The sequence below is a fragment of the Leptidea sinapis genome, chromosome 33, assembly GCF_905404315.1.
Source record: "Leptidea sinapis chromosome 33, ilLepSina1.1, whole genome shotgun sequence".
NCBI classification, from domain to species: Eukaryota; Metazoa; Arthropoda; class Insecta; order Lepidoptera; family Pieridae; genus Leptidea; species Leptidea sinapis.
The window spans coordinates 4,104,131-4,124,157 of NC_066297.1; the positions used below are offsets into that span (position 1 = coordinate 4,104,131).

The following is a 20,027-nucleotide window of genomic DNA, read 5'->3' on the forward strand; positions in this document are numbered from 1 at the left end:
ATAAAGAGGTTGGCATACTCTCCGAAACGTTAAGAATTCGTACATTAATTTAAGAGATTTAACCACCTTCTCAATAATAATATCTTGTCACACGCTAGTGTTTTGCACACTCCTTGACAGCTAATACCTGAAAGTAATCTGCTGACTAATCTTAAGGACTTTCGAGCATTATTTTATTTATGGGCGAGGAAGACAAACGAACTTACAAATCACCGCCGCCCAAATTCTCTTGCAACACCAGAGGAATTACAGCAGCTTTGCCGATCTTTTAGAAAGGTATCGGCGCAATTTTTGAAAGTACCCATGTCGTATCGTCCTGGAAACACCGCGCAAGGAAGCTCACGGGCCACTTGAGAACTTGATTTTACCACCCTCTTATAAACTACAAGTCCTAAGCCATCTCTTAAAATACTCGACAATGATGAAGGTTATATTCATTTCCCGGAATAAAATCTTTCGCTTTCCGACAAGGTTTCTTCCAATTCTTTCCTTCACTGCATCGATCGCCTTTTTTGTGGGAATACTACGTGAACGGCTAGAGCTTTGTTGTCACAATCAGAGGTTAAACTGTACCTATCAATAGCCGGTTACACAAATATTCAACTAGCACCAAGTTGATAAGGCCTAACACCAAGTTTCAAAAATTGTATTTGGCTCTACATATAGAATACTTCACACTGCGCGAATATGAGAAAAAATAAAAAATTTTCATGTGAAAATATTTAAAAAAAAAACATTAAAAAAAAATTAAGGGACAAAACGAGCAGGTCGTTCAGCTGATCGTTATTGATACGGCCTACCCATTACAATGCAGTGCCGTTCAGGATTCTTGAAAATCCCAACAAATTTTCTTATTATTGTCCTATATCAATCTACTGAACTTCAGAATCAACCAATTAAGACTGTTCGTGAGATATCGTTCTCAAAGGAAAACCGAAAAGTGTTTTTCCGGAATTACTTCGAAATTCCAAGTTCGATCAATTTAAACTCAAAGATTCTTTATGAGGCTCAAAAAACCGCCGCAAAAAAATGCCGCCAACCGCGTGAAAATCGGTTGATTCATTCAACAGTTATTGCCGTTTGAAAATTTTAAAAATAGTGTTTTATTAAACTTCTACCAGACCTTTGAGCTCGAAGAGCTAAAAACAAAACAAATTATATTTTTGTGCTCGAAGAACCTTGTTGAAGTTTTAATTTCTGTCGTGCAGCGGACAACAAATAAAACAAATTTATAACAATAATAAACTTTATTTGTACAAAATATGTCGCATCTTTACTTATTGTGACAATAATGCCGGTTTTATTACAGTTACATATTTGAGAGATAATATGTGACTTATGGTATCACTGGTATGCAGCCGATACCAGTAATCCCATAGTGATGGTGCTCAACGCAAGGCCATCTGCGCGGCACCCACTTATTCCCATTGTATGAGTCATATTACAATAAGTAGAAATTTCATTCGTAACTAACTTCACGTTACACAGTCCTTTTTTTCATAACGTGTGTGTGAACAAATGCAACAGAACAATAAGTATAATACACAATTTCTTAAATTGCCGTTAGTAAACTAACGTAGTAACATTTAAATACCTAATAAAAACATGAAAAAATGCATCATTTTAATTTAAAAAATTCATACAATTTATTTTTCTTTGTTATGTACCAAGCTAGCTTGTCTCTCTACACGTTGTGCACAAATTATACAAGGTGAATTAATGATTTATTGGATATCTTAAACAACTTGAGAAATAGGTTAGTTTTTATTTCGATTTGAGGTCAACAATTATTTTATTTTCAATATTTATTTTGTATGGACATATTTTCTGTAAGAGAATTTATTGACACACGGTTTGACAGTTCTGCTGTGAAACAATTTCATTATAACAACAGGGAGCATATTTTACGAAATAATTCTTGATCTTATGAAATATTGTTGACAAGTTCATAAAAAACATTATTTTATTTATTATATATACAGAACAACGTCAGTCTGGTTAGCTAGTTTATAATAAAAACTCCTATTCTCTACTTTCAAACGTAGAACTTGTAATACCAATAACCGTTATATTAATCGTGCTACTCAACTGCATAATGATAAATTTTCTAGTATAAATTTATTTATATCCTCTTTGCCTAAATTTAATTATAAAAATAATGAAACTTTTTTGTTTAATAAGATTAACATCACTGTATTAAAACTTTGAAATATGTTTAAGTTTATTTTTTGTGCTAAATCACCTATTAAGTATGAAAAATTGATTTAAATTAAATCAATTGTATTTAATATGGGAAACAAAATTTTTATGTCTTAGATTATTAATTATACGTCTAGAGAGCTGTGAAAACGTCGAAAAAAAATTACTATAACTAACCTCTATTTTGAGAAATTCACTCACACTAACACAAAGCGTCATACAAATCGCGAGTGTAAGACGTAGCTAGTCACGCACACTAAACCAATATTCCTGGCTGTCTTTTTATCGGTTGTCTAACAGCAAGAGACTATCTAGACGCATAAATTATTTAAGGTTTATTTATAGGCACTATTGTTCTGTAACGTTTATTTTTTTTATAAAAACCTACTTTTTATGAAAATAGGGGACGGGACGAGCAGGATGTTCAGCTGATGGTATTTGATACGCCCTGCCCATTATAATTCAGTACCGCTCAGGATTCTTGACAAACCAAAAATTTTTAACGGCACTACAACAGCGCTCGTCACCTAGAGACATAACATGTTATGTCTCATTTGCCCAGTTATTTCATTAGCTGCGGCGCGTCGCCCTTCAGACTGAAACACAATAATACTTACACGTTACTGCTTCACGGCAGAAATAGGCGCCGTTGTGGTACCTATAATCTAGCCGGCATCCGGTGCAAAGGAGCCTCCCACTGCTAATCAACATTTCAATTGAATCAGAGCAATAATTCATTGTTGTCTCAGACATTTTTGACGAGCTTTTAATAGGCAATTGGGGGTCTAGATAGTTGTACATGTATGGTTCTCACATAATAAAACAACTTGGAAAATAATAAATGAAGAAGCCAGAAGGGTGAACCATAAAGTGTCTGAGTTCAACATTTACCATTTACGTTATGGTACCCATAAACTAGCAGGCATCCTGTGCAAAGGAGTCGCAATGGTCTTACTCAATAAAAAAAATTAGTCATGATGCTAATCGGCTATTCCTTCCTTCTGCTCGATATCGGCCAGGACACCAGCGGAACTGGTCGCGGCTACCGGGAGTTGAAGTCTGCGTAGCATTGCTGTTCCTCGTACATCTCCCGGACCAGGGCGGATAGCTCCGCCACGTGGTACCCCAGCACGTGTTGCAGGTCGCAGACGAACTTATACACAAACCTGCCCGCAATGACATTAACTCATTTATCTGTTCTTACGGAGATATCGCCAATTTAAGTCGCTGCTGTTATTATTTGGATTTAATTCCAGAAAAACTTCCGAACCACAATCATGTCGAAATTTAGTTGAGAACACAAAACTGGTCACGTGATTCATATTAACGGACTGACAAAAAATGGCAGCCCTACTGTCACTCTTTAAATGGCATCACGGCATAGTAGCCAAACCCACATGTATTTAATACACTAATAATATTTATTAAGCTCTAAACACGAATTCCTTGAAATGTGATGTTTGCGGCTTGGAACTTATTTCAGGGACTACCCACTGGTAATTTGAATGTCGTGCCCTCCGTTTATCGGAAAGACACTGTATTTAGTGTGTTATCGTATTACTTTTATGTATGTATTGTACACCATGCACCATACAACACACTCGCTCACCTCTTGCCTGGCACCTTGGCGATCATGTCTCCGTCGTAGTAGTACCTCAGCGCGCGGGACAGCTTCTCATAGTTCATTGCCGGCTTCTGCTTGCGGCGCCCCCACAACTGCGCCACGCGCTCCGGCTCCAGCAGCTTGAATTCGCCCTCGTTGCCTGCGCGTACAAAACACCATTCAAATGCCATTGCCTCATTCAAAACAACAAAAAAAACCTTATAAAACTTGGCTCAATAGGCTCACGGGGAGTGGTGTGGCAACCGCCTATGGACATCCGCAACGACAGGTGTCAAAAGCTGCGTCGTATCGGTTCGGGAAAACAGCAGCCAGTTTTTGATGCCACAAATGGCTGTGCGAGGCAATAAATTTCATACAAAACGCGCGGGTATTGAATGCCAGGCGTCAACATAATATGGGTGGTATTTTGCATTTCAACGTAATGTCCGCTGGTTCAATACGGCCGCTGGAGTCAACCTGAACAACTCCTCTGAGTACTCCCCGTGATAAATGCGTTAGAAGATGCAGAGAGAACCCACATTTTATACGCAAAGCCAGATGATTCGAGCCGCTCTTTGTTGTATCCCGTTAAATAGAAAAAGCTGGTACTGGTTACAGCAAGCCTTTTAGAGATCAGTTTGGCCTTGTCTTCCAAGTGACCACCGAACTGAACATCACTCGATATATCGACGACGAGTATTCCGATACAAGTGGTGGGCAGGACAAAGGGAGACAATTTAGCGGCGAACGCACAAACTTGTATTTTCTTAGGGTTTCTTCATATGGAACATTCACAAAACTGCAAACACCGACTCACAACGAAGCTAGAATTGTTCTGCAAATATGTCACAGGGTGTAGATTCGGATAGCATTGCATTCAGCGCAGTCAGCGTGCTGTCGTGGTATTGGAGATCTAACACCAGACACAGTGCGGCTAGGCCGGATAGTGAAAAGTGGGCGGCAGCGCCAATGACGGAGGTGGACGTAATTATTATGTGTCGAGATGCGATAAACCTGATTATGAAGCCGGAGACAGTTTATACGTTACAGTCAGTACTTTATGCCACTTACCGAAATTGACAATTAAGATAATATTTACATACAGTCACAGCTTCACCTGCGCCCACAGAGTAAACCAGTACTAAATCTAAAATCTAAATTAAACCACTCGCTGTCACAGACCGTGATACACTGCGATGCTTAATATAATTAAATGAATTACGTGTAACTTTATTTTTTTTTTAATTATTTCACTGTTTCTTTTTCTTTTTGAATAGTTTTAGCGTACAACCTTACATTAGTTAATATTTTATATTACCTTTAAGGCGACGTCATCAAATGGCCCAACGGAAGCGCTGGTTTTCAAACTAGCGAATATGCTGAGTTGAGACCACTTGGTTGACTTATAGAAAATAATATTCCTCAATTTTTTTACGATTAATTTTTTAAGTTTTAATTTTTAAGTCTTTTGTACAGATAGATGTACCTACAGTACAGTACATCAATATAACGTCACAAATGAACATTTTTCTTTTTTTTTCTTTATTTTTCTTTCTATTTTCCCTGTAAGGACTTGGCAGGAGTTAATGATTGCACACTGACCGCTCCACCGGATGACGTCATAGTACTCCGCGGTAGTCAGCAGCTCCAGCAGGAACTGCCACAGCTGGATCTGTCCGTTGTTCCCGAGGCGCGGGCTAAGCTCCGCTCGGCCCTGCTCCGATTCATACAGACGGATCTAGAAGACGGAAACATTTACACCATAGATAATTTATACGTCTACATAGTCTCTTGCTGTTACAACCGATAAAAACAGACCAGGAATATTAGTTTTTTTGTTACACTTTGTGTTAGTGTGCGTGCATTGCTCAAAATAGAGGTTATCTCAAAACTCAATGTTTTTGTAGTTTTCACAGCTGTCATAGACTATCTAGAGGTATTAATGATCTAAGAGTTACACATCACTAGGAAAAACTATTTCAATTACTGAATAGTGATTTAAATGTTTTAAATTTAAATACATTTTCTTTTCAATAGGCTTGTATCTTTCATATCGTCACACATTTTTTTAACATAATTTAAAGCAATGTGATAAACAGTACGGGACAATATGCTAACATCTACTGACCAGCAGTGCATAAAGTCCAATATTATTTGATTTGGTGTTTTTAATTTACTATTTATTTATGCAACTGTTATGTAATAAGGGATATTAAAACACGAATGTGGAGGCGAAGCCGAGTGTGATAATAGTATCACATGAGTGTTTTTATACCTAATTATAAACAGTTGCATACAATACTTTATCTACACCCACAATATGAATCCACTAAAAGATTGCTCACTACTAACATTAAAACAGCCAGTCTAAGTAGTAAGCCTTTCTGTCGTGAAGCAGTAATGTGTAAACATTACTGCTTCAAATTAAACAAATGGGCGTTATTGGATGGTTGCACTGATATTTCCGTACCTGCTTTGGTTTCTTCCTGATGGCTACCTGCGGCTTCTCTAGGCTGAGAGGATCTTTCTCCTGCTCCTCCGTTTGCACCACAGCTGTAACGCAACATCAGTTCCTTTAACATCAGCTAATCCTCATCCTTGTGTGGATCTAAACACGTGTCAGTATTACTTTTTTTTATGGAAAAATATTGCAAAACTGAAGTTGCAGTGGGCAGGGCACATAGTTCGACGGACAGATGACCGTTGGAGCAATAAAGTCGTCAAATGGCGGCCACGTACCTAAGCAGTGTTGGTGGTTGGACCCCCCACAAGATGGACCGACAATCTGGTCAAGATAGCCGGAATATGTTGGATGAAAGCAGCGCAGGACCGATCGTCGTGGAAATTTTTGGGAGAAGCCTCTGTCCAGCTGTGAACGTCTTCTGGCTGATGATGGAAAAGGAGCACAAACAAGCGTACAAGGGCCACCTGTTGTAAAATGATAACGGCGGCCCTCATTCTCTTGCAACACCAGAGGAATCCCAGTAGCGTTGCCGACCTTTAAGGAAGGTGTACGCGATTTTTTTTAAGGTACCCATATCGTATCGTCCCGGAAAGACCGCACAATTAAGCTCATTCCACAGCTTTGTAGTAGGAAAGTAGTAGGTTGTGGAAGAAGCTTTAAGATTACCCACCACGACCAGTCTTCATTAAATTTCACCAAGATGCCGTTGGGCATCAGGCAGGTCAAGTATTCTGCTCACGCAGTTTCTATAATTCATTTATAATAACTATTACCTATAAATTTACATTTCCTCAACAGCTCGAAGTGAGTCCAAAACAAGTCTCCCGGGTCCGAAGGCACCTTCTCTCTGAAACAAGATAAATTACACTCATGTTAATAATGTTTATATACACCCATGCTTTAAATACTCTATGTTTTTCTTTTCTTTTCTTTTTCTTTTCTATTTTTTTATTTTTCTTTTATATCAACCGTTTTCATAATAACACTCTTTTGGATGATATTATGGTTACTAGGACTGGCTTTTTAATGTTAGCATTAAGCTGACTGTTTCAGAATCTTTTATAGAGGATTCATATTATTGGTGTAGATTAAGTCTTGTATGCAACTGTTGATAATTAGGTATTAAAACACTCCTGTGATACTATTATCACATTCGTGTTTTAATACCCCTTATTACACAACAGTTTTGCATAAATAACTATTATATATTTGAAAGAGCAACATTTCGAGTCAATGTCCCAATATACATTTATTGGGGATGAGCAGGTGGTCGGGTTATCATCTGTAAAGCAGATTCTGTTGATGACGTCACAACTAGAGAGTCTAACAAACTGACCAAGATTTATGAACGGTGTAGGTGTCGGCCGGTTGGCGTGGCGACAACACTCGCGTACCAAGCCGCGGGTAAATCTCAGTAGTGAACGAAACCATTTTAAACTAACGCATTGTTCAATTCTAAGTACTTGTAAAATAAACTGATTGAAAGCCGTCTTACTGTGACTGAGAGTTAACATCTTAAACGTAAAGAAATAACAACTGTCTGTATGTCCATTGTAAAATTACAAGGCTTTTTGTATGTTGTGGCATCAGTGAAATAATCTTCCCTATAAATAGGAGTAGTTTGGGGATGTGCCTTCGAGGTAAGCCAACAAATAGAATGTTATCTGATAGTTTTTTCGGTGAGAAAGAGTGGAAAAGGCTGATCGTTCACTTGTGTGAGATTCTCCTTAAAACCAGCAGGTAGTTAGTATATCAGTGTCACAAAATAATCGCAAACAACGTTTAAAAACTGCTTCCAAGTCAGGTTGGCTGAGTGGTAAGGTAAGCCACTAGATTTAAGACCTGGTTCCCGATAGGGTTCGAACCCAACAGCTGGCAAAGGGTTTTTTTTATTATATTTTTCTTTTATGAACAAGTCTATATAATATAAATTTCTTTATTCTTCTTTCGATTAGTATGGTGATATTAATATGATATTTTGTTAAAAAAAGCTTCGCTTGCATAGTGCTTTCATTAAACCACCTAATTAGTTTTTTTTTTTTTGTAAGTGCTATTAGAGTCCTTTAAAATGCTTCCTAAATCATGTAGGTCGTAACTTAGGCCTAGCATAAAATTGGACAACAATAAGCGAATGAATTCAAATTCAAAATAGTCCGACATAGAACAGTTCAGTTTCCAAAATTTCGTAACGGTATATAAATTTTTGGAGGAGAAAATTTACGAGAATGGAACTTTAGTTTTTGACTATTTAAGCCGGAGCTACAGACGTCCTTATCGATCTGATGATCGTCTCCCCGCAGTAGCGTGACTGTTTCATTTCATTAAAAAGAGCGCAAAAAAAAGAGTTTCTGTGAGAGTTTCTTGCGCCGCTTCTTCTGTCTCAGAGCGCTATTTGTTTCCAAAGCGGTAGTAGTATCTAGTATATTAGAAACGACATCAAAAAGAATTCTAAAGGAATCAATTTTGAGAAAATAAATGCATTTTATGCCTTTTTACTGTATTTTGTTTCAGAATTGTTTAATAGGCCTCAGCTGTTTCATCTCAATGTGTCTGGCATCTGCCTGCAACTACTGTCTGTGTGAGACTCACTTGAAGGCTGTGTTGGAGAGAGAGCACAGCTGCGGCCCAGCCAGAGCCCAGTCCGCTAGTCTCACGCCGGCAAGGTTGAACTGCCGCACCGCCCAAACAATCCACAGCTTCACATGCTGCACTGACCTGCCGCATCATACAATTTCACCGTATTTTACCAGTGGGAGGCTCCTTTGCAAAGGATGCCGGCTAGATTATGGGTTGGTACCCAAAGTACCAACGACGACGCCTATTTCGGCCATGAAGCAGTAATGTGTATCCGGCCTTAAGGGCGCCGTAGCTAGTAAAATTACTGGGCAAATGAGACTTAACATCTTATGTCTCAATGTGACGAGCGCAATTGTAGTACCGATCAGAATATTTGGGTTTTTTTTCCTGAAACCAGAGCGCTACTACATTGTTATGAGCAGGGCGTATCAATTACCATCAGATGAACGCCTTGCTCGTCTCGTCCCAAAAACAAGAAAATCATACATATCGTAAACTGGGCACTATAAGTTATACTACTTTAGGCGCGTTTTGAAAAAATGATGAGAGTGAAAATTTAAGATGCGCGCGCATCACTGTAACACAAAAGTAACAGGTTGAAGTTGGTTCCTAAAATTTTCTGGCGTTTGCGTTTCTTCGTCCATTATTAGAACAGGCAAAGGGTTCAAGCCGATACGGCCCTATTAATTATTTAATAATTAATTGTAAAAGCCATGTTTGCAAGATTTTTACAAAATTGTTCTTTCTGAAAACGTAGAATAACACGAGGAAAAAATCTTTTTAATTATTTTTACTTCGTTAGGCCAAAGAAGTATAACTTCTTGCGTGCATACATAAGTACACGCACACTTTTTTTTTATATATAAGAGGGGGCAAACGGGCAAGAGGCTCACGGGTTTGCGAGTGGTGAGGCAACTGCCCATGGACATCCGTAACAACAGGTGTCAAGAGATCGCCGGCCTCGCATCGCATTTAAGGTCGGAGGGAATATGCTCTTTTCTTAAAGGTCCCTAAGTCGTATCGGTTCGGGAAAACAGCAGGCGTTAATTGATTCCACAAAGTAAGGCGGGGCAAGAAATTTCTTGCAAAACGCGCGATTGTGGAATGGCAGACTTCAGCCGCTAGAATCAACCCGAACAGCTCCTCTGAGCACTCCCCGTGCTGTAGAAGATGCAGAGAGAACCAACATCTCTACGTCATCCAGATGATTCGAGCCGCTCTTCGTTGTATGCCCAAAGGTGGGAACAGTACTCCATGTGGGGCCGAATTAGCGCCTTATATAATTGCAGGCTTATGGTGAAGTAGTTACAGTCTTAAGTAGTCAGGCCTTACTGAGTACACCAAGCTTTATAGAGGCCAGTTTGGCAGTCTCTTCCAAGTGACCACGAAACTGAACGTCGCTCGATATATCGACGACGAGTAAGCCGATAGAAGGGGTGGCAAATACAACAAAGGGAGACTTTTAAGTGGTGAACGCACAAACTTGTGTCTTCTTGGGGATGAATTGGACAAAATTTTGTTGGCCCCATTCCAATACTTTGCAAAGCAAAGTCTCGATTTCAGACATAAGTTTGTTCCGGTTCTCGTCGACGCTATCCCAGGACATGTTGGCACGGCCGGTGTAGGAAGCATACCCTGTGCTATGGTCTGCATAGCAATGAATAATGATGATTTGCAGCATATAATTGATATGCAGAGGAAACAATGTAGGGGAAAGCCTTGCGGGACACCAGTGTTTATCGGTTTTAAGTCGGAGCACGCACCGTTGATAACAACCTTGATGCTCCTATCGACCAAATAGATAGTGACCCATTTGCACAACCTCTCGGGAAGCCCATAGGATGGCAGTTTTACTATTACACCACCACACCCGATCGAAAGCCTTTGCTATGTCCAAACTTACCGCCAACGCCACTCCCTTCGACTCAACCGCTTGCACCGATTTATGGGTGAGGCAAGAAGCTCATTAGCTGGGCGACGGTGACAGAAACTGTACTGTTTGCAGTCAAACCAAGGTTGTGACCTGCCACTGATAGGCACCGAGGCGGATGTAGTACCACATCAGGAAAAGCGTCTGAAGCGGCATCTGGATCATCCAGCGAAACACTGACCTATAGTAGACGGCAGCAAACATAAAAGGGGCTGTGTTAGGCACGTGATCGGCACGGTGCTTGGCCTGATTTCTGCCGCCGTATACCACTTTCGCACGACATGCCACATATTAGAATATGATACCTACCATCTGGATGTGTGACGTTCCTGTACAGTGCGGTATTTCAAGGAAAAGCTTTTTCTACGTACAACCAAGCCATGGAATGAGCATCCTTGTTCGGTGTTTCCAGGACGAAACGACATCGGCACCTTTAAAAAAGCGCGTACATCTACATAAAAGCCTACAACGCTCGTATGATTTCTCTGGTGTTGCAAGAGAATGTGGGCGGCGGTGACCATTTAACATCAGGTTCATCGCACGCTTATTTGTCCTCCTTCTACCATAAAAGAATGCCAATTGCGGCCTCATTATTTTCAGCCAAGCACCCTTTGTTGTTTAGACGTGAAGGACGCCGTCACCGCTGTAGCCGAGTCACTTGGCTACTGACACCTAGGTCATGTGTTAAAGTGACGACCGCAGTGGCGGTACCAGCTAAATGTCGGATTTTGAAAAACCCTGAGCGGCCCTCCATTGTAGTGGGAAGGGTGTGTCGCTTAACATCGGGGGGGAATGTGTTGCTCGTTTCAAAATATATGTTAAATACCACTCCATGGGGTCCTGTGGGATCTTCGCCTTGCTGTGCTCGTTCCTGAAGTGTTCGTCTACGATCCACTTGACTATGGGCGGCTTGGGCTCCTCCACGGGCTGCCGGAGCTGTTCCACCGACTGAGAGATCACCTCCGAAGGCTCCTCGTCGACCTGGACTGTGATATGCTTAAGCAGTCTTGGCAATCAAACAATGCTTCAGCGTATTGGATCTATTATACAACGCACGCAGTAGCTGGTAGAAAAAACTAGGTAATATTAGGTACCTACCTAGTAATGTGTATGGATAATAATATACCCCACATGACACGGTCAACTTAATTCAAAATTTGGACCGCGCCGTCCGTTCCTTGTAATAAACTATGTTTTTTACGATTTAATTTGTTTTCGGAATTTTCCCTTATAGGTATTACTTGCCAAATTTAAACCAACCAACGGAAAATACCTTAGAAATTATGATTCGCTTCAGAGTGTCCAAATATAAGTTTTCTTGAGTATCTTTTTTTTACCTTAACTTAGAAGTTTGATTTTTTTGCGAAACTTCAAGAGACTGTAGACTTGAGATTATCGGTTGCCATTTCTATCTATTGTGTCAATTTTATCTTTAGTTTCCTTTTTTTGCTGGCTGTACTTTTAGATTATCTTTCAATGAGCAATGCGGGACTCACTGGTGTCAGGCGGAGGCAGGTGAGGCAGGTGTGGCAGCTGCATCAGCTCCTCGTCGGGTTTGAGCACGTCCATGATGTTGATCTTGCGCTGGGTGGCCCGGAGCTGAATATTCACCTGGACCACCCCCGACCCGCTGATACATTGCTCCACCAGGGTTTTGTGGTTCTCCAACTGAACAAACACACACCAGTACAAAATTATTACTATTGTTCGTTTTAGAATAGGCGTAAAAAACCTATTATGCTAGCATCGAAACAATAGGATAGGAATTACGTATCGGAAGTACGATGTTCAAAGTGGACACAATTCGCGAAAAGGGGGCGCACAACAATAGTTCATCAAGTAAGCGTCACTGGTTTTATTATGGAAGAGCTCATTCCGCACTTTGGATACACGTGGCAGAAAGTTCCATGATAACATGATATCCTAGTGTCGTGCGTATGGATCAATGGATAGGGACAAATGTAAGGATCTCGAACTGATCGAGACGTTCACAGTGCAGTGGATTCTAAGCCGAAACTGCTGATTGTAGAGCCGATGCAGATGACCGTGGAATTGGCAATCACTCAAGATTTCGAGATCCGGTATTGCGATACAAGTCGAATCTTCTAAGGGATAAATATAACATATTGTTATGTTTTTAAATGATAACTCCCACTTCTGGGATTAATTATTATACAAATAAAACTGAAAACAAAATTTTATTGTTTCGATTAGCAAGAGCAACATCTCAAGGCATTTTCCTAATATGCAAATATTGGGGTTGAGCAGGTTATCAACTGTAAAGAAGATTCTGTAGATGAAGCCATAACTTGAGAGTTGAACAAAGCATACAAGATTTTATCAACGATACGTCACTCGAACGGTTCACTCAGTTGGAAAGAGCGCTCGCACGGAACGCGAGAAGTCGCGGGTTCTAGGTCCCGCATCGTTCATAAAATTTTGTTTTCAGTATTATTTGTGTAAATATAACATAGTTCATTTTACCCAATTCTATGACATTTTTTATATAAGAGGGGGCAAACGGGGAAAGAGGCAAGCGTGATTGGAAGTAGTGAGATAGCCGCCCGTGGACATCCGTAACACCAGGCACCAGGAACCAGCGTGGCCGGAGTATAAAGCATCTTAAGTACTGTCTTCTGCATAACAATGTATATTGGAGGTCATTGATATGTCTTTTCACAATCCTACATCTTGCGGTTTGACCTACTATTATTAGGTGAGTAGAAGTATGGTTGACTTGTCGAGAAGGATTATCATTGGGAGTAGGCTTGCGCATAATAGTTCGCGACTGGGAGCGGTCAATTTAGTTCCCAGCTCCTGATCGAACTAGTTCGATCTTTTAGATCGTTAGTTCTTTTCTCGAATCCGATACTGATCGATCCGGCTTCTCCCGGTAGTTTACTAAAGAACTGCCAACTACAGTGAAGTCCCTAAAACTAACGAATTAAAACTATAATATAGTTAGTGAACATAGTTAGATACCTACTGACAACTTATAATATAGAAATATTATAATAATAAGCACTTTAGTAATTTAGTTTGCGAAGTACATAACAGTATTGGAATTCGAAAAAGGATACGTAGTACAGATCACTAATATGAAGCATTCGTGGGACCGATTATGAAATAACGAACTAAGGAACGAGGGATCTGGGAACTAGTTCGCATAGTTCGTCTGTGGGAGCGCTCTTTCGAATTAGTTCGTTCGCAAACTACACAAGACTATTGGGAGCCTCTTCTCTTTTAACACCGAAGTTTCAGGTGTCTTAGTCAGCTTCAGATTGCCATATTATTCGACGATCTGAGTTCAACAACTGTTGGCCAGCTATTACGATGCCTTTATAGTATTTTTTGCAGCGTTCTGCACTTTCTCTTTATTTATGAATCACGGGGAATTTGAGATGTTTTAAAATAGTGCTTTGCATTCTATAAACAATAAGACTTACCGCTTTGGCGTCTTGCAACCAGAAAGTATAATCAGAGAGGTCCATATTAAGTCTCTTCTCTAACATTCTGCGCAATTCTGACAGGCTTGTGCGTATGTCCATCATCTGTACTATTATATTATCATCTGCAATAAAGAATATTTTATTAAAAACATTACAATTATAGGTATATTAGTAGCAGTAGAACTAAACGTTATGCAGGATTTGTCGGGGCAGTACTTCTGTTTCACCTCAACATCTATGCTTTTGTACTAATATTTGCCAGTTAAAAATACAAGTAAGGCCTATCACAGACGACAGACTATACGTGACGCACGTTTTAGTCTGTGATAATAAAAGCGATAGAATTATACGTAGTAACGCATAAGACGCGCAAAAAGTCTGACAATCAAAATATACTCGTAGATCTGAGAGACCGCGCCGCACACAAAGTGCGCCAAAAACACGCGATAACGCAGACAACGCTCACTTTAGTCTGTCGTCTGCACTTGTTATGATTGACGTGCATCATGGCGCTAGACATCTATGTATCGATGTTGATTTAAGAAATAGAAAACAGACCAGCACTGTATGATACATCTTTGGCAGAATATCATACAGTGACAGAAATTTAAAAAGAAATTAGTGGGATGAAGTTTGGATATAGTTTTGGAACTGAAACAGTCCCTTTAATAATCTTTCTGAAAGAATAGGATGAACCCAAAATTCTCTATTTCTTCTTCTTTTTTATATCTCTATTACGAAATAATACACCGCAATCTCTGTACTTTACGTGTACATCCCTACAGTTCTGCCGACAAAATGAGCGAAAGTGTACGTCGTGTGCGTTGAGTCTGTGTAATATCTGCCAAAGACATTTGCGCTATTCAAACTTTTGTGTGCCGCAGGCTCGATAGCACAAAAAGTGTGTCATCTGCATCTGAAGGCCTAAACCGCAGTTTACGAAGATATTCCATCTTTGAGCCTTAAGAGTTGGCCGTGGTGTGATCGTGTCGCGGTGCTGCGTCTCAACTCGTTTTGAGATACTTCCCGCCTGACATGTGACATTTTACTATTATGGGCAGTTAAACTATGTATTACCAGCTCTAATTGTTGGATAGTTTTATGATGTTATTTTGTATGAAATGGGCTAAAAAAATCTACAGGTAATGACAACTTGTGAACAGTAGAACCACTCGTAGAACAGTCATTCATATAAAACCGATCTGTGGAACAAAACTCCTTCTGCGTGAGTGGTGCAGGGGCGGCGGGGATCTCTTCCCATCAGAAGACCCGGAGGCTTGTCTAGCAAACTCAAAGGTTATTTATTCATGTAGGTTAAAAATTACACGTTGTAACGACCTGTTTGATATTTGGCTAAGAAAATTTAAAACATTCAGTTTTATTTGAAGCTATTACTAGTAAACAAACACACTACTTCGGAAAGGGCATATTTCATTCGCATCGTCAATATTTTCTGCTTGTCTATTTTTTAATATAGCAGTCCCGCTACACCGCCACAATGTGACATGCAAGTGTCTGTCCTATCAATAAAAAAATTGAATAAAACTCACCATTGGATTCAGTGCTCTGTATTGTGTCTTCATCTATAGTATTATCTGTGAACTCGGCCAGGGGAGCTTCCAGTATCTCAGTCTCCGAAGGTATCAGACCTTAAATTTGTTAAAATTGAATTGGTTAAATTTGAGACCGTAATTTTGTTTACAGGGATGTTTGGAAAATATAGAACTGTCACCTATTTAGGTATGAACTATGAAGTGCGGCTTTTACTAGCGGTAGGACTTTAGTCGATCAGTTTTATTGGCCTTCCAGCAGGAAAATAATCTCATAGGAAATCAGAAATTATGCGCGGACGAAGTCGCGGGCAACTGCTAGTATACTTTATAAGGGAGAAGCGTGATCATTTGCTAATAGCCAGGTAGTGACTGAGTAGCCTCGCGAGGAAGCCTCGGACGTTTGCCGCGGAAGGCCGCCTAGGTCTATAGATTTTTTGCATGAAAATACCGTGCGCGTCAAGCCGAGCCACGGTCAGGCTGAGCCAGCATCGAGCTATCGTAACGTGATGTCCAACAGAGACTGTACGTGCCTAACGCGGATTATATTTTAGCCAGTTTTGAATGTGACGTGTGAAAACTATAGCCACCACTGCCTTTATATTAATTCTGCGATTTGTACAAAAATGTACTAGGCAGCGCGTGCTTTTGCCTCAGGCGAGGAACGTCTTGACCGACCGAGGATTTGCCTCGCGTCAGTACGTGGCTAATAATAAATCCTCACGTTTCAATAGTTCAAGCTCAGACAATTTATCGTCTAGATAGAGACAAACGATAAAAACAGGCCAGGTATTTTTACATTTTGAATTAATTTCGTTCGTTTTCCGTATTATATACTTCAAGAATCAACGTAATAAAGTAAACTTTTTTTTTGTAAATGGTTTTCCCACCACTGTTGTCCACTAGGTTGTCATCACTAGTTTTAGTACCGCAGACTCTTGCTACATGGCAACAGCGCATGGCGAATATCAAACAGGCACAATGGCACTTTGACAGCCGCCAGTCCAGTGGTATAGGTAATAGTAGAGGTCAGTGCGTATAAATGATCTAAGACTTCAAGTATGCGCCCGAAAAGTATCAAGTAAAGAGTACTAAGAATTTAAAAGTTAATAATGTGAATGGGGCCTAGTCCACTGCGGAGTTAAAGGCAATGATGAATCACAAGCTATCAAGCAGAAGGCCTACCATAGGAGTGAAGCCATTCTGAGAGTTGCCAAACTGTACCAGAGGAAATCAATTGAATACATAAAGAAAATTTTGTTTTTCAAAATTTTATTTGTATATTAATAGGGAGCAGGGAGGGTTATCACTTTAAAAACATAACATATAATTATGTACATCATAATTGTGACATCTATCTTGAAAACTCAAATCGAAGAAAAAAGAAGATTGAGGTGCGTCTTGTAGTAGAAGTAGGCACCCAATTGATAAAAGGAACTTCAACAGAGCATGCCTTAGCTTAAAGAAAGCTATCAGACTTCCATACTAACCAATTCAAGCAGATTCTTGAATCCTTGAGTGTGGAAAAGACTTAATTATTCTCTCTGGAAGGCTACTAAACAACTTAATCAGAGAATATTGTAAAAGTAATAATATTAATGAGAATATAGTAAAAGAAGAGGATATCAACTCTGAATTCTATGACTGTAATGATGATGTTCCGCAGGGTTCAGTCTTAGGTCTTTATACAGCCGATATTCTAACCTCAGGTGTTATGACGGCTACCTTTGCTGATGACACTGCGATTTTGGTAAGCAGAAAGTAAGCAAATTCAGCTAAGTACACAAAATTTGTGTCTGGATGAAGACTTGGAGGATCAAGGCAAGTGCTCCAGTTACCATAGTCTGTAAACCTCTTGCACAAGTGGAATCAGTTAAATACTTGGGAATTCACCTGGACCGTTGATTGACTTGGAGTATGCACATCACAGCTAAGCGAGATGAATAAATTTCAAATTCAGAAGCTTGTACTGGCTTGTTGGTAGGAACTCCCAGTATCTCTGGAGAACAAACTCATACCATACAAAGTAGCCTTCAAGCCAATCTGGACTTATGGAATCCAGCTTTGGGGTACAGCCAGCCACTGCAATATTGAGATACTCCAAAGGTCTCAAAACACAATCCTGAAAAGTATTGGAAAAGGGTCACCAACAATGAGGTACACAAAGATTCCTCTGGTCAAGCAAGAAATCGTAGCAACTGGAGGAAAATATAGAACTTGTTTAGAAGTCCACTCAATCAAGCTTACTCATGGGCGCCTTGTCCCTAAACGGCCGCTGATCTTGACTAATAGAGAAACCTAAATGAAAGAGTCCTTCTCGCTGGAAAAGGGCCTCTGCATGTCTCATTCCCTTATATATATATACTGCTTATTCTATAGAACCTACTAATTGCAGAAAGTTACATTATATTAAAAAATATATATATATTATAAGTAATATTGTCTGTTTGTCCATTATAATATAACAGCATCTATACTTTGTTTCAGGTATAATAAGCAAATAAAACTGACAACCATTGGTTAGGCTAAATGATATGAATCCTCTATTAATTCTCTAGAATTGACTTCATTAATACATTACCTGATCCTTATATGCCTGAACAAATATAAAAATTCCAAACTAAGGCTGTGAGATAGGAGTCCAGCTAAGTATGGCACTATACACTACATTACATTATCAAGTATTTATTGAATGGCAGTTATAGGATAATGTTAATTTTTTTAAATTTTTCTCATGTTTATATTTGACTTATGTAATAAAAAGCCCTCTTCTTTCAGACTAAAATCAAATTAATATGGGCTGCATTGCCTATATAATAATATACCTAACATAGGATAGGATAGTATGAAAATAATTTAATGATATATCATTAGATTATATTATATATCAGATAGGATAGTATGAAAATAATATAATGATATATCATTAAATTATTTTCATACTATCCTTTCGTTATTCCTATAGGAAAGCAGTGTGTCATAACATTTTACCCACATATTATGCTGCAGACCTTAGTCTATTTACTAATAGCAAATTATTATATAGAAATTTTATTTGAAAAAATTTATACAGCTTACAGTCTTAACTGGCAACAAAATCAGTTCTTTTTTGAGTGGTATTGCCAGGTTGATACTACTTGGGCACTTTCCAACGAGGGTGCACAACCACCTATAAGGCCGGCAATTCTTTTGTGATACCTTTGGTATTACAAGAGAGCATAGGCAGCGGATCCTGGTCACCACTCTAAAACCACTTGCTCAGCAACATAGAATGCATGGGAGAGGATAGTGGCGTGAGCAAAGCATACTCAGGACTAGTAGAGGGCCGATATCCAGTAAGTTGCCCTAAGTACAGGTGGAACGACAAAAAAGAATAAAAAACTAGTGATATCACACAGGACATAAACAAGTCGAGGACTCTTGTGTCAAAGGCCAAGTTCCACTTTGGATAAGTTGTCAGGAGTAAGTAAATAAGTATAGGCAGCTAGGTCCCTTACCATCAAGTGAACCTGACAAAAATTATCATAAACAACTCGTTAATGTTGATAAAGTAAATACCACTCCAAATAAAATTTAATTATGAGGACAACATAAAACTATAATTCTAAATTAGATGCTGTATCTTTAAAGAACAGCATACAGAAACTCAGGGTTGAGACATAAGCTAGACCATAAATATTGAGGGTATATCAAATAAAATATTTAAAATTTAAAAAGTTTTACTAAGTTGATTAATGAAAATTAAGTGGCCAGTACTCTAAGCAAAATTAAAACTTTATCAATATTTGAGAAGATAGTAGGGAGAATTAAAAGAAAAAGTAAATGCACCTACCCAAGTCGGATTCGGTAACAATATACTGTGGTATTATTGACATAGGATCCGAAGTTTCGACGTTATCATCAACAAATCTGTTTTCAAGAATCTCCATTTTAATAGACCTAACATTTAGAAGGTCACTAATGTCCGTCTCTTCCATTTTTGATATTTTTCAACAACACTTCTTAGAAAAATTTCAAAACATATTAAGTTTTAAGAAAAATATTGTTTGTTTTTGAAAAATCGTTTCAAAAATATAAATAAAGGAAAAGGAAACTGGGTTCATATCCACTTCCGCGTGCGCCAAAGGAAGCCATGAACATTGAAAACAGAACACTACTACTCAAAATTACGATGACATGAATAGTTAGTAGGATTTCAAAGTGACAGTTGACACCAGACATTTGAGTTGACAATTTAATTTTTGGGATCCTTAGA

At 39.1% G+C, this 20,027-nt stretch overlaps 3 protein-coding genes across 3 annotated transcripts in view; all 3 read right to left on the reverse strand.

The window, feature by feature from the left end:
* Positions 1–20,027, reverse strand: part of LOC126974656 (putative fatty acyl-CoA reductase CG5065) — a 467,988-nt gene that overhangs the window by 271,749 nt on the left and 176,212 nt on the right. The window lies entirely within an intron of this gene.
* Positions 1–20,027, reverse strand: part of LOC126974617 (putative fatty acyl-CoA reductase CG5065) — a 252,713-nt gene that overhangs the window by 27,314 nt on the left and 205,372 nt on the right. The gene's annotated exons all lie outside the window — the stretch shown is intronic.
* Positions 1,229–19,905, reverse strand: LOC126974662 (DNA-binding protein Ets97D-like). The gene is made up of 11 exons (XM_050822207.1): positions 19,605–19,905; positions 15,773–15,871; positions 14,220–14,344; positions 12,270–12,441; positions 11,600–11,759; positions 8,856–8,981; positions 7,040–7,113; positions 6,273–6,355; positions 5,405–5,540; positions 3,809–3,962; positions 1,229–3,365 (listed from the first exon to the last, which is right to left on the reverse strand). Exons 1-11 carry the CDS (start codon positions 19,747–19,749, stop codon positions 3,242–3,244), a joined length of 1,398 nt encoding a protein of 465 aa, XP_050678164.1. The 5' UTR covers positions 19,750–19,905; the 3' UTR covers positions 1,229–3,241.